The sequence below is a fragment of the Geotrypetes seraphini genome, chromosome 6 (genome assembly GCF_902459505.1).
Source record: "Geotrypetes seraphini chromosome 6, aGeoSer1.1, whole genome shotgun sequence".
NCBI lineage: Eukaryota > Metazoa > Chordata > Amphibia > Gymnophiona > Dermophiidae > Geotrypetes > Geotrypetes seraphini.
The window spans coordinates 157,784,740-157,799,448 of record NC_047089.1 but is presented as its reverse complement, the minus strand read 5'-3'; the positions used below and the strand labels follow the sequence as shown (position 1 = coordinate 157,799,448).

Genomic DNA, 14,709 nt, shown 5'->3' with positions numbered 1-14,709 from the left:
AAAACACTCACAAACCGGTGCACTCGTAAACCGAGATACCACTGTATATATATAAAAAAGAATTCAAAATACTGTGCACAATAGTGGGGTTTTCCTTTTAGATCTTTTTACATTGTGCTGCGGGTGTGAGTTTTTTGCCCATGATAAGAAAAGAATGCCAGCTGTGAATCATCAATGATTGCTGCATGTTAAAAACGTTTTTGAGGCTTTTTCTCCACCTGTTTTTGAATTTCAATTTGGATCTTAGAGAGGTAGCCCACTGCTGGTGAGTAACATTTTTTGGAATTTTTTGGTTTTACTGTCACTACTATTTTGATCTTGAGAGACATTTAAATATCTACGTGGTATAAATGTACATGAGTCAAGTCTCTTTCATTTGAAAGGAAGCTCTGGAATGAGAGGGAATAGGATGAAGTTAAGAGGTGAAAGGCTCAGGAGTAATCTAACAGTCTCCCGGAAGAAGTGGTGGAGAAAGAGACTGTGTCTGAATTCAAGAAGGCATGGGATAGGCACATGGGATCTCTTAGAGAGATGAAGAGATAGTGGTTACTTTGGATGGGCAGACTAGATGTGCCATTTGGCCTTTATGTGCCATCATGTATCTAACTACCTCTACAACAGGGGTGTCCAATGTCAGTCCTCGAGGGCCGCAATCCAGTCGGGTTTTCAGGATTTCCCCAATGAATATGCATGAGATCTATTAGCCTACAATGAAAGCAGTGCATGCAAATAGACCTCATGTATATTCATTGGGGAAATCCTGAAAATCCGACTGGACTGCGGCCCTCGAGGACCGACATTGGACACCCCTACTCTACAGAATAGATCCCTCGAAGGGCTCCTGAACTTAAAGAAAGCAATAAAAATAAACCTCTTCATCTAATCCTTTGCCTACTACCATATGTTTAAAAAAGAAATATATATTGGAACTAGACCCTCTGTATATGTCATACTAGGATAAACACACTGAGGGGCATAATTTAAAAAAACGTCTAAATCCCCTTTTGGCCTAGGCCCTAAACGCTGAAAGTAGAAGCAGGGAAAATGTCCATTCTCAAAAAAAAAAAAATGTCCAAAAAGAGGTTTTTTTGATAATGGCCTGCCTCTACGTTCAGCTGTTTAAACGCCCAGACCACCACTACATCTACACTAACAACATATAATCAGCCAAAAAAAGCCTAAATCCCAAACACCCAACACATGAGCTTTTAGGCAAAGGAGGAGCCAGTCCTTCACCTAAAAGCTGGATTCTGTAACCGGTGTCTGTCAAAAAGAACACCGGTTACAGAATCAACCCCCCACCCCACCCCCAGCAACGATTGCGGCAGGAGAGATGGCTCATCTCCCCTGCCGCGATAATGATCCCAAAGTGGCGTCAACTACAGCACTTCGGATTGCTATCGTGGCAGGAGAGATAGCCATATCTTAGTGAGGGTGGAGGTGGGGGGGGGGGGGGGGTTAGGAAGATCACAGGGGCAGGAACGGTTGGGCTCCCTCCTGCCCATTTCCAATCGAGGTGGGTAGGGTAGTTGCCAGGGCAGGAGGGGTTGGGCTCCCTCCTGCCCATGTCGTGTCAGGCGGTAGGGGCTGCGTCAGGGCAGGAGGGGTTGGGCTCCCTCCTGCCCGATCCGAGGTTTGGGGGGGGGGGGGGGGCGATCGCTATCGCAGCAGGAGAGATGAGCCATCTCTCCTGCCGCGATCGTTGCAGTAGGGGGTAGGCAGGTTGTTGGGGCCGCTGAGCTGATTGCGGCAGCCACAATCAGCTCAGCGGCCCCTTTTTCGGCACTTATACCTGTTTTGACTTGGTCTAAGTCAAAACGTATAAGTGTCGACTAGGCAACCTGCCTAAACCTTTGGTTATACCTGCTGTACAACTATGTCTAGGTCGGCCCACCTCTCGCCCTTTCTCCTCCTCTAAAAGCACCTCTTTTTGCTCTATGCGTTTAGAGGCAGGTGAAAGGCCTAAGTTGGTTTTAGTTACATCTAAAACCAGCTTTGGTTATAGGTACTTGGACGATCAGGCTTTTTGATCGTCCAAGTACCCATTTAGGCCACTTTTTTGACATTTTAAAAAATTGTATTATAAGCCCCATTGTATCATAAGCATGATAAATTGTAACCCGTTTTGACTGGATATTATGTATGTTAACCTGTAATCTGTTCTGAGCTCATTGGGGAGAAAGAAATAGAAAACAAATTTAATTAATTAATTAAACAACAGTGATAAAATTGGATTCTGTGCTCAGCAACATCAATTTCACTGCAATACTCAAGAATCAATAGGCTATAACCATATCTTGGCACAGTTTTATGATATGATATAGTGCTTTCTGTAAAACCAGTATAGTGAAGTAATTAAAGAAAAGCTACCTACAGATTTGGATTTTGATAAACTGCCCAGTGTTTGTATGGTCTTGGAAATAAGAGTCAAAGTCCTAGAGGTCTGTGGATCCTAATAAAATTAAGAAAATAAATAGGTAAGTTAAATCGATACCACAATTTCAAAACTGGCTACATTTATTTGAGTGATATGAGTGATTAAACAATCAAAGCATGCATTTAGGAGGCAATTCTATAATTGGGCACCCAGTAGGAGCTATTCTATAGAGGTAAGATCCTGCTCACAATGTAAAGAGTGTCCCTGCCATGCTTAAGTGCCCACACATACATCATATGAACATAATCGTTGCCATACTGGAACAGCCAAAGATCATTCAAGTCTTGTAATTTCTATAACACTACTAGACATACACAGCATTGCACACATTAAATGTATGTACTTTCTTTCTCCCTGGAGAGCTCACAATTTTAAGTTTTTGTACCTGGAGCAATGGAGAGTTAATTTACTGCCCAGGGTCACAAGGAGCTGCAGAGGGAATTGAACCTAGTAACCCAAGATTTCAGTCCACTGCCCTAACCATTAGGCTACTCCTCCACTCCAGTGGCCAAACCACCAAACCATAAGTACCTGGCAAGATCCCAAAAGAGTAAAAAGATTTTGTGCTGTTTATCCTAGAAATAAGCAATGGATTTTTTTCAAGCCCAACTTAATGGCCTATGGACTTTTCTTTTAGGAAATTAGCCAAACCTTGTTTAAACTCTGCTAAGCAAATTGCTTTTACCACATTCTCTGACAATGAATTACAGAGTTTAATTATCTGTTGAGAGAAAGGAATATTTTCTCAAATTGTTCTAAATTTACTACTTAGTAGCTTCATTTTGTACCCCCTAGTTCTTATATTTTTAGACAAGCGATTCACATCTACCCATTCCATTCCACTTAGTATTTTATAGACCTCTATCATATCTCCCTCCAGCTGTCTCTTCTCGAAGCTGAAGAGACCTAACCTCTTTAACCTTTTCTCATAAGGAAGTTGTCCCATCCCCTTGTTTTCACTCCCGTCTCTTTAACTTTTCTAATTCTGCTATATTTTTTTAAAGATGCAGTGCCCAAAACCGCACACAATATTTCAGGTGTGGTCGCTCAATGGAGGATACAAAGGCATTATAATATTCTTTGTTTTGTTTTCCATTTCTTTCCTAAACTAAACTAAACTAAATCTTAGGTTTGTATACCGCGCCATCTCCATGGTCATAGAGCTCGGCACGGTTTACAGGGATTGTGAAGAGAAAGGAACTACAAGGAAAGGGGTTAGATGAAGATCGGAGGAAAGAGGAATGTTAAAGAGCTAGGATGTCAGATGAGGAGGGAGTGATTAAGTTTTTTCCTAATAATTTCTAACATTTTATTTTCTTTCTTGAACTCTAAGTTCGATTCTAGGATACTAGCAAAACCTAGTACATATGTAACATAGTAGATGACGGCAGATAAAGACCCGAATGGTCCATCCAGTCTGCCTAACCTGATTCAACTGAAATTGTAAAAAATTTTTCTTCTTAGCTATTTCTGGGCAAGAATCCAAAGCTCTACTGTGCTTGGGTTCCAACTGCCAAAATCTCCGTCAAAACCTACTCCAGCCCATCTACACCCTCCCAGCCACTGAATCCCTCTCCAGCCCATCCTCCCCCAAATGGCATATACAGACCGTGCAAGTCTGCCCAGTACTGGCCTTAGTTCAATATTTAATATTATTTTCTGATTCTATATCCTCTGCATTCATCCCACGCTTCTTTGAACTCAGTCACCATTTTCCTCTCCACCACCTCTCTCCGTATAATAGAATTTACTAACATTGCTCTTGAATCTCCCACCCCCCAACCTCAAATTATGTCCTCTGGTTTTACCGTTTTCCTTTCTCTGGAAAAGATTTTGTTTTACGTTAATACCCTTCAAGTATTTGAACGTCTGAATCATATCTCCCCTGTCTCTCCTTTCCTCTAGGGCAGGGTTCGCAAAGTCCCTCCTTAAGGGCCGCAATCCAGTCGGGGTTTTCAGGATTTCCCCAATGAATATGCATGAGATCTATGTGCATGCACTGCTTTCAATGCATATTAATTGGGGAAATCCTGAAAACCCGACTGGAGACCCCTACTCTAGGGTATATATATTCAGGGCTTCCAGTCTCTCCTCATACGTCTTCTGGCGCAAGCCTCCTATCATTTTTGTTGCCCTCCTCTGGACTGCTTCAAGTCTTCTTACGTCCTTCGCCAGATACAGTCTCCAGAACTGAACACAATACTCCAAGTGGGGCCTCACCAATGACCTGTACAGGGGCATCAACACCTTCTTCCTTCTACTTGCTACGCTTCTCTTTATACAGCCCAGCATCCTTCTGGCTGCAGCCACTGCCTTGTCACACTGTTTTTTCACCTTTAGATCTTTGGACATTATCACTCCAAGGTCCCTCTCCCCGTCTGTGCATATATTAGTTTCTCACCTCCCAGCATATACAGTTCCTTCCGATTATTAATCCCCAAATGCATTACTCTGCATTTCTTTGCATTGAATTTTAGTTGTCAGGCATTAGACCATTCCTCTAACTTTTGCAGATCCTTTTTCATATTTTCCACTCCCTCTTCGGTGTCTACTCTGTTACAAATCTTGGTATCATCTGCAAAAAGGCACACTTTTCCTTCTAACCCTTTAGCAATGTCACTTTCAAACATATTGAACAGGATCGGCCCCAGCACCGAACCCTGAGGGACTCCACTACTCACCTTTCCTTCTTCGAGCGACTTCCATTAACCACCACCCTCTGGCGTCTGTCCGACAACCAGTTTCTAACCCAGTTCACCACTTTGGGTCCTAACTTCAGCCCTTCAAGTTTGTTCAACAGCCTCCTATAAGGAACCGTATCAAAGGCTTTGCTGAAATCTAAGTAAATTACATCTAGCATATGTTCTTGATCCAGCTCTCATGGTCACCCAATCACATTTTGGCACTTAGTTATGCCAGAAAAACATGTGTGTGTATGTGTGAGCACTTAAGAGTGGTGAATGCACTGTGAACAGAATCTTACCATCCAAGAAATGAATCTGCTAAAATAATGATTTTTTTTTTTTGTTAACTTCTTATTTATCAAAACTAAGATCATCCTTGAAGCTATGCATTTTGGGCCATATTCTATTTATGATACAAAAAACCTATCACTGACTAGAACAGCGCTTAGCATTATTGTATAAAATATACATGCACCTTAGGAGTAACCATTTAGGCCTAAATACCTGTGCCTAACTTGAGCGCACATGGGGTATATTTTATAACAGTGCACATAAATTTTAAGAATACCCATGATTCTCCTGTACACTTCCCCTGGCTATACCTCCTTTTCAATTCACACATTAGTTTTTACAGAATACGCCAACCAAGGGCTATATTCACTGAGCAAACCGATCGGTTTGCGAGCCCTTTGCGACCAAATTTCCATCCAAACTGAGCATGGACATTGGACGCCTGCGCACTCATAAAGCTGCAGTTGCCAATTAAGCTGCTAGCTTTCACTCAAGGTGTGAAAAAACAAAAAACATGGAAAATGATGCTAACGCAAGGTTTTACCAAAATATAATTATGTATTTATTTATTGTTTTTATTTTTTCATTATGAAACTCAAAAGAATAGTTGCGTTAACAGTTGCGTTAGTGGGAGGTTGTTATAGTTGCCCAAATGCTGGCCTTCTGATAACGAGCTCAGCTCAATACTTCGAAGCTCCTCATTATATACTCAGTGTGACATCATTGGCTGTCAGCTAATCAAAACTAACAGAGGTAGTGTTTAAAGTTAGACAAAGAAAATTCCTCTACGTTTAAAAGTTTCAGAAATCATATTTGTTTTGTTTACATTCATTTCTGAATATACATTAACATTTTATAACATATACAATATTCAAGAGAATCTGTATTTGTTAAAAGGGTGCTGAAATATTCTCAGCCTGCTTTGAACAACTAAGTTTCATGTTACACCTAAAAAAGTGTTGAAAACTGGTCAGCCTTGGAGGAAAAGGAGAAGGAGGAGGGGCTGTTCCCCCTCTCCCTAAAACCTAACAGCTTCAAATCTAACTTAACCATTTCCAGATGTGTTCAGGATTTTTTCTTAGTATTCTTTTTATATAAAATATTTCACTTTAAATATAGATTCTTTCATCCATCCATACTTGGGCCCAAACATTCATAATTTCATTCATAGCTCGGTCATTCATATTTCATACATATTATATCTCAGTTTAGAATATGAAATCTGATATACTTTTCCTAACCAGCTTGAGGCACATCTGGTATCAATTAGGAGGCAAGGAGCAGGAAACCTGAACAAAGACTTGGGACATAGGTTGAACACAAAATGGAGTTCAGCCAAACAGATACAGAAAGACAGAAAACAAAATGGAGTCCATGAATATCCTGATTTCCTCCATGATCTAGCTTAATAGCAAAGTACATAAAAAGAATATTATTATGCTCTCCCTTAATATTAATCTGTAGTGTGTTTTTCTGGCCTTGGCTACATCCATATTCAGATTTTTATTCACCAATTTTTCGTACGCTTCTAAAGGGCGTAGCCTTATCTAGCACATATGCTTGTATCTGACTAGAGTTACCCAGAATCATACGAAAAGCAGGCCATTTTTGTAGAAAAATTCCACAAAATACTGCACTATCATGTCCTGATGTCCATTCCATTACCGTCCCATAGATATCATCCCCTACTGGCCACGAGCCACTACTGCTCAAACCCAATTCACTAACACCTGTAGCGATCCGATCCAGATCATCTGATGCAAATTAGTAAAACCTCATACAAAATAGCCAAGCGACTGATTCACTAACAATTGCTTGGCTATTTCAAATCGGGTTTTACTCTTGGCAAACCCGACTGCTGCAGACCTGTCGGTAACTGAGTTACCGACAGGTCTGCAGCTATTTTGACAGGCCTGCCTGTCTTTTTTATTCATTTTTTTTCCCCATAGCACAGATATTTTGTGTGTGTTACACACGCAAAATATCTGCCCCATAAAAAAAAAGAAAAGATAGGCAGGCCTGTCAAAAAACAGCCAAGGGCCCCCGCCCCCCGATAAACAGCAGGAGGGATGCAAACTCCCTCCTGTCCTGCCACCAACTGAGTCACCCCATCCCCCAACAGGCAGGTGACTCACCCCCGACAGGCCCATCGCACCCCCAGACTACCCCACCACACCACACCTGACCGCACTGGGCCACCCCTAGTCGGGCCAGGTCTGGCCCGACACCTCCCCTGTACTTAAAAGTTGGGAGCAGGAGGGGTGCTCAGTCCCTCCTGCTCCTTAGGCCTCCAGCGCTGCTGTCTTCTGGAGCAGGAGGAACCGCAAAGTCCTCCTGCGCACCGCGAATGTGGGTCTTAGGCCCCGCCCCGGTGTATCATGTGATGCATGGGGAAGAGCCTAAGGCCCTGGTTGGCTCAGGTGCCTCAGGCTCTTCATTGTGGCGCCTGAGCCAATCAGGGACTTCCTAAGGGCTGAGCTTATGTTAGTTCGGTATTGTCTATTACTTTGACCAATCAGGGACTTCCTTAGGCTCAGCCCTAAGGAAGTCCCTGATTGACTGAGACGCCTTGGGCCAATCAAGGCCTTAGGCCCCTCCCTGTGCATCAGATGATGCACTGGGCATGGCCTAAGGCTGCTAATGCGTAGCAGTCAGCGGAGCAGCAGGAGGAATTTGCACTTCCTCCTGCTCCCGAAGATGGATTGAGGTTTAAGGAGCAGGAGGGACCGGCCACTCTTCCTGCTCCCGAAGATGGAGCCGGGAAGGCCTAAGGAGCAGGAAGAATTGGGCAACCCTCCTGCTCCCAATGATTACGGTACGCGGGGTGGATGGGCAGAGCCCTGCCGCCTGGCCCTACAGGGGTGGGCAGGTCATGCGTTCCATAGGGCCGGTCGGGGGTGAGGCGGTGGGGCCAGTGTCAGGACGGAAGCCAATGGAGCAGGAGGGACTGAGCACCCCTCCCGCTCCCAACTTGTATGTATTGGGGGGGCCGGGCCCATGGGTGGGCTATTGTAGACTCTCCTGCTCTCTGCCTTCCCTCTCTGACTCTCCTGCTCTCTGCCGTCATTCCCCACAGTGCAACCCTGCTTTAAAACCACGGGCTTGCACTGCGAGGAAGGGTAGCAGAGAGCAGGAGAGTCAGGGGAGCCAGAGTCAGGGTGAGCAGGCAGGCGAGATCTGGGCAGAGCCCTGACAGCAGTGACAGGAGACTGTCAGGGTCTGCGCATGAGCGGGGATGGGGGCATTCCGCCAATCGCCCCATTTGAATAGTGTTGGTTTGTGAATCAGTCGGATCTCCCCGAATCGGAAACGGATTGGTCCGATTTGGGCAGGTTAATGAATCTAGCCCCAAATTGTTTTCATTAACTTCTAATTAGTGCCAATTAGCATCAATTATTAGGTGTTAATGAAAGATTAGGTTCTAACTGGATAATCTTGTTTCTGTTAATATATACAGGAGTCCGTACATTAGATGATCAATACATGCTTGCGAACCACTTGCAGAAGGATGTTAGTCACATCTTTCAGCTCCTCCTCCTTCACCAGTGGAGTATAGCTCCCTCTTCAGTTTGTACCAGAGCAATCAAACTCCACTGCAACAGGAGAAAAGAGAAGAAGAGGAATGGGGAACTTCCCTGGAAACAACATACATTTCTGTTTTGCTCTGCAATTCATTAAAAAGAATAATTATTAGCATGAACTTGCAAAATAGGTGTATCAATGAACCAATCTGCTGTGTGCAACTAGCACTAACAAATAAAGAACTCCAAAGCTTAATAACTCAGTGTTTTATTAGTAAGTTAATCATACACATTCATCCAACTGACAGGAGAACTCCAGTTCTGGACCATAGAGTTGTCCAAGGCAGAAATCAGGCGAATTGCAGAATGCACAAGGCAGACTATACATTCTCATGTGTATATTAACAATAACAAGATTATCCAGGTAAGAACCTACTCTTTCATTCTGTTACCTATATACAGGAGTTCATACATTAGGTGAGATACAAAAGCAGTGCCAAACGTCTAGGGCAGGACAAATGAGCCTACCTGCAAGATTAAGGACCCAAAAGCAGTGTCCTCTCGAGCCATCAGGTCCACTCTGTAGAATTTTGTACAGGTATGGAGAGTGGACTAAATAGCTGCTCTATAGATCTCTTCAGACGGAACTGCCCGGGACTCTGCCCATGAAGATGCCACACTTCTGGTCGAATGAGCTTTGCCAGAAATAGGCAGCTGTTTGTCATAGCCAGTGTTTTGTCAAAGAAACTTCCAGGCAAATCTATGGCAATAGAAGCCTTGGAAGCTGTTCTGCCTAGTCTGAACTAACTACTTAGCACAAAAATATGGTCAAAATGACAAGACTCATTTGCCCTTTCCAGGTAGTGGAGCAAAACACACATTTAGCCTCTGCAATATTTCATCTTGCTTGTTCAAACCCGTAGGATAAAAGTGAGTAAACAAATCTCTTGGTTGACATGAAAAGCTGACACAACCTTTAGTAGAAAAGAAGGCATCGTGTGCAGAGAAATCTCAGCCTCTAAGATCCTTAGGAAGGGCTAACTGCAAAAAAAGAGCTTATAATTTAAATTTCCGTCTCGTTAAGAATATTGCCACCAGGAATACTGTCACCATGAGGTTCAGAAGAGACGCCTCGTGAAGAGACTTATATGGAGGCTTGGACAGGTCCTTCAGAATGAAATTAAGATTAAAAGATACAAAAGGTTGGCATATGGGAGGTTGCAACCTCAGCGCTCCCTTAAAGAACCAGGTCATATCAGGATGAGATGCCAGAGATTGCTTTTCCCCTCAAGCCCAGAAGAATGAGAGGTTCACCACTTGGACCTTGAGAAACACCATTGCTAGACCCTTTTCTAATCCTGCTTGAGAGAATGTCAGGAATTGGCGCCGTGAAAGGCTCAACCTGATCTTTGGTGCACCAGAGCTGGAAAGCCTTTCAGGCCCTACTTTAGGCTACAAACATTGATTGCTTCTTTGCTCTTGAGGACTAGTGGCTCGTGGCCAGTAGGGGGGCGATGTCTATGGGACGGTAATGGAATGGACGTCAGGACATGATAGTGCAGTATTTTGTGGAGATTTTCTACAAAAGTGCCTGCTTTTCGTATGATTCTGGGTAACTAGTTAGATACAAGCATATGTGTTGGTTAAGGCCACGCCCAATAGAAGCGTACGAAAAATTGGTGAATAAAAATCTGAATATGGATATAGCCAAGGTCAGAAAAACACACTACAGATTAATATTAAGGAAAAGCATAATAATATTCTTTTTATGTACTTTGCTATTAAGCTAGATCATAGAGGAAATCAGGATATACATGAACTCCATCTTGAGGTAGTGACTCTATTTTGTTCTGTTTTTCTGTGTCTTCTGCTTGGCTTTACTCCATTTTGTGTTCATCCTATGTCCCTAGTCTTTGTTCAGGTTTTTGCCCGCCTTGAGCATCCCTCTTGGTCTAATTGATACCAGATGGGCTTGAGCTGGGTATACTAGGCATAATAGAGAAAGTTTTCTTGCATTAAATATGAATGAAATACATGTTATGTATGGAAGGGGCCCTGAAAGAACGAATGAATGGATATATGAAAGATATGTGAAAGAATGTACTTAATTTCCAATATTTTATATATGAAACCCGAGCACATCTGGAAATAGTTAGAATCAGAGACCTGTAGCAGTTTCCAGCATAGGAAGGGGGGCACATGAAGCCCACACTTAGGACTGTGTAGGTGTAACATGAAGCTGTCAGGTTTCAGGGAGAGGGGGAAACAGCCCCTCCTTCTCCTTTACTGTGCTGACAGGGAGAACCGAGAATTTCTCAGCACTTTGTAACAAATGCAGGTTCTCTTTATATACTTTTTTAAAAGGACAAAAAGAATATTGGATATGTAATAAAATGTTTATGTATATTCAGAAATGAATGTAAACAAAAAATTATGATTTCTGGAACTTTTATTCCATGTTAAAAAGAAGGTCTTTGTCTAAATTTAAGGACAACCTCTGTTAGTGGATTGGCTGATGGCCAATGATGTCAAACTGGACTGAAGGTATATATTGGGGAGCTTCGAAGTAGCGGGTTGAAATCGTTATCAGAAGGCCAGCATTTGGGCAACTATAACCACCTCCCACTAACGCAACTAGCCTTTTGAGTTCCGTGATAGAAAAATAAAAGCAATAAATAATTATTTTGATAAACCTTGCGTTATGCGTCATTTCCATGTTTTTGTTATTTTGCACACCTTGAGTGAAAGCTAGCAGCTTAATTGGCAACTGCAGTTTTATGAGTGCGCTGGTGTCTCATTATCCATGCTCACTCTGAGAGTAGCAATGGCTACCTCAGACTAGCCCTTGTGGGTCAAAGCAATCTGGGTTCTCCATGGGAATTGAACTCTGACAGAGAAGACCCACATGCACTGGTAGCTTGAGGCATCTGTCTTGCTGGAGATGCACAAGATCTGCATACCAAGGCCAGTCTGGGGCTACCAAGATCACAAGTTCCTGATGAGATGAGATTCTACAGATGATCCGGCCCACTGTGAGAGAAACACATATAGAAGCCTCTCTTCCTGCCAGGGTTGAACCAACGCGTCCAACTCTGCACTTCCCGGTTCACCTCTTTGGCTGTAAAAATGTTTTGCCTTTGTGTTCTTGGCTGATACCATCAGGTCTTCCCCAGTGTTGCACAATGAGACTGAATGCTCCTTGGGACAGGACCACTCCTCTAGCTCTAGAGTCTGCCAGCTGAGAAAGTCGACCTGTACGTTTTCCACTCCTGCTATGTGGGCTGCTGAGAGGGCCTGAAAATGGACATCTGCCCACTGGAACAACATCTGAGCCTCCAGACTTAAAGGAACACTTCTAGTGCCCCCCAGTCTGTTCATGTATGCTACTTTGGAGGCACTGTGGGAGAACACTCAGACTGCCTTTCCTTGCAAGTACTGTTCCAATGGCCTCAGCGCTAGGCGAATGGCTTGGAATTCCAGGAAATTTATAGACCAACTAGTCTTTAAGCCCGTTACATTAATGGGTGCTAGAGTAGATGTCTGTCTGTCTGTTTTTTTTCTTTGTCTCTCTCTCCTTGCACGCTGCCTGTCTGTCTGTCATTTTTTCTGTCTATGTCTTTCCCTATGTCCTTAGTGCCCTCAGTGCCTCCTTCCTATGTCCTTAGTGCCTCCTTCCCATGTCCTTAGTACCCTTTCCTACATCCATAGTGCCCCCATTCCCTCCTTCCTGTGTCCATAATGCCCCCAGTGCCTCCTTCCCATGTCCTTAGTGCCCCCAGTGCCTCTGTACTGTGTCCTTAGTGCCCCCAGTGCCTCTGTACTGTGTCCTTAGTGCCCCAGTGCCTGCGTACTGTGTCCTTAGTGCCCCCAGTGCCTCCTTCCTATGTCCTTAGTGCCCCCAGTGCCTCTGTACTGTGTCCTTAGTGCCCCAGTGCCTGCGTACTGTGTCCTTAGTGCCCCCAGTGCCTCCTTCCCGTGTCCTTAGTGCCCACAGTGCCTCTGTCCAGCTTAGTGCCCTCAGTGCATCCTATGTCCTTAGTGTCCCCAGTGCCTCCTTCCTATGTCTCCATCATTATCTTCCAGACTTTCTCCCACCACCACTCCCGATGCCAGTCTGCCTGCCTGCCTCCCATCCCCCTGAGCAGCATGTTTCCATTTAAACCCCCCCACCCCCAATGCCAGCCTGCCATCCCCCTGAGCAGCATGTTTCCATTTAACCCATCGATGGCAGCCTGCCTGCCGCCTCCCATCCCCCTGAGCATGTTTCCATTAAAAAACCCCAACCCCCCCCCCCCCGATTCCAGACTGCCTGCCTGCCTCCCATCCCCCTGAGCAGCATGTTTCCATTGAAACCTCCACACCCCACCCCTGATGCCAGCCTGCCTACCTGCTTCCCATCCCCCTGAGCAGCATGTTTCCATTGAACCCCCCGATGGTTGCCTGCCTCCTATCCCCCTGAGCAGCATGTTTCCATTTAAAGCCCCATCCCCCCGATGCCAGCCTGCCAGCCTCCCATCCCCCTGAGTAGCATGTTTCCACTGAACCCCCCCCCCGATGCCAGCCTGCCTACCTGCCTCCCATCCCCTGAGCAGCATGTTTCCATTGAAACCCCCCACCCCCTGATGCCAGCTTGCCTCCCATTCCCCTGAGCAGCATGTTTCAATTGAAACCCCTCAACCCCACTCCCCCGATGCCAGCCTGCCTGCCTGCAACCCATCCCCTTGAGCAGCATGTTTTTAAACCCCCTCCCCCCCCGCGCCGACCCTAACCGGCACACCAGAAACCCCCGTTGACACTCCCAGTCGACCCTCCCGCTTCTAGACGGCCGACAAACCTCGCAGCTCCAGCAGCGTCCCAGGCACAGTAAACACGCTGCTTTGCGGTCTTCTACTGGCCTAATATCCTCTGCTGCATCTCTGATGATGTCATCAGGGATGTGGCAGAGGAAGTTAGGCCAGTAGAAGACTGCGAAACAGCGTGTTTACTGTGCCTGGGACGCTGCTGGAGCTGCGAGGTTTGTCGGCCGTTTAGCGGTGGAGGGTCGGCTGGGAGGGTCAACGGGGGTTTCTGGTGTGCCGGGTAGGGTCGGCAGGGGGGGGGGGTCACGGTGTGTTAGTGGTGTGCCGGGCAGGGTCGGCGGGGGGAAGTCACAGCGTGTTACCTGCCACCGGTCCTTAGACGCGCGCATGCATACTCTTACCTGCCACAGCCCAACAGATCAGGGAACACGGGGTAAGAGTGCGCATGTGCGCTTAGCATTTTATTATATAGGATTCCTCCGCAGGAGGGTCCATTGACCCTGTACCGGATGACTGCCACAATGGGCTCCCCAACTGAATAGGCTGGTGTTGGTCATTAGGATCACCCATGAGGAGATTTGGTGGGGTAAGCCCTTTGATAAGGCGTCCCCTTGGAGCCACCAATGCAAGCTGTTCCTTGCATTCCCTGCCAGGGAAGCTGTCACTGTAAGGAATGTCTCTGCAGGGACAATATGGACAACAAAGCATCCATGAGAGGGCACATATGTACCCACGCCCATGGAACTACCTCCAGGGTAGCAGACATCAAGCCAGCACTGGAAGGTAACGTCAGGCTGTGGAATTCAGCATCACTAAGAGATTTGAAATCTGCTTTCTGAGCTTCTGTTTTCATGGCTTGGGAAGAAAGATGTAGCCTTTTGCTGTGTCAAAGCAGAGCCCACCCCCCCAGATACTCCAGGCATTGGGTCAGCTCCAGATGAGTCTTCTTGAAATTGTCAATGCAGCCCAGATCCTGT

General features: G+C 45.3%; 1 protein-coding gene across 1 annotated transcript in view; it reads right to left on the bottom strand.

Annotated features, from left to right (window-relative positions):
• The window catches only part of RASA3 (RAS p21 protein activator 3), a 501,637-nt gene that overhangs the window by 64,464 nt on the left and 422,464 nt on the right, over positions 1 to 14,709 (bottom strand). Inside the window, exon 16 of the mRNA XM_033949099.1 lies at positions 2,375 to 2,452. Within this exon, the coding sequence (XP_033804990.1) occupies positions 2,375 to 2,452 (78 nt within the window). The remainder of the gene's footprint in view (positions 1 to 2,374; positions 2,453 to 14,709) is intronic.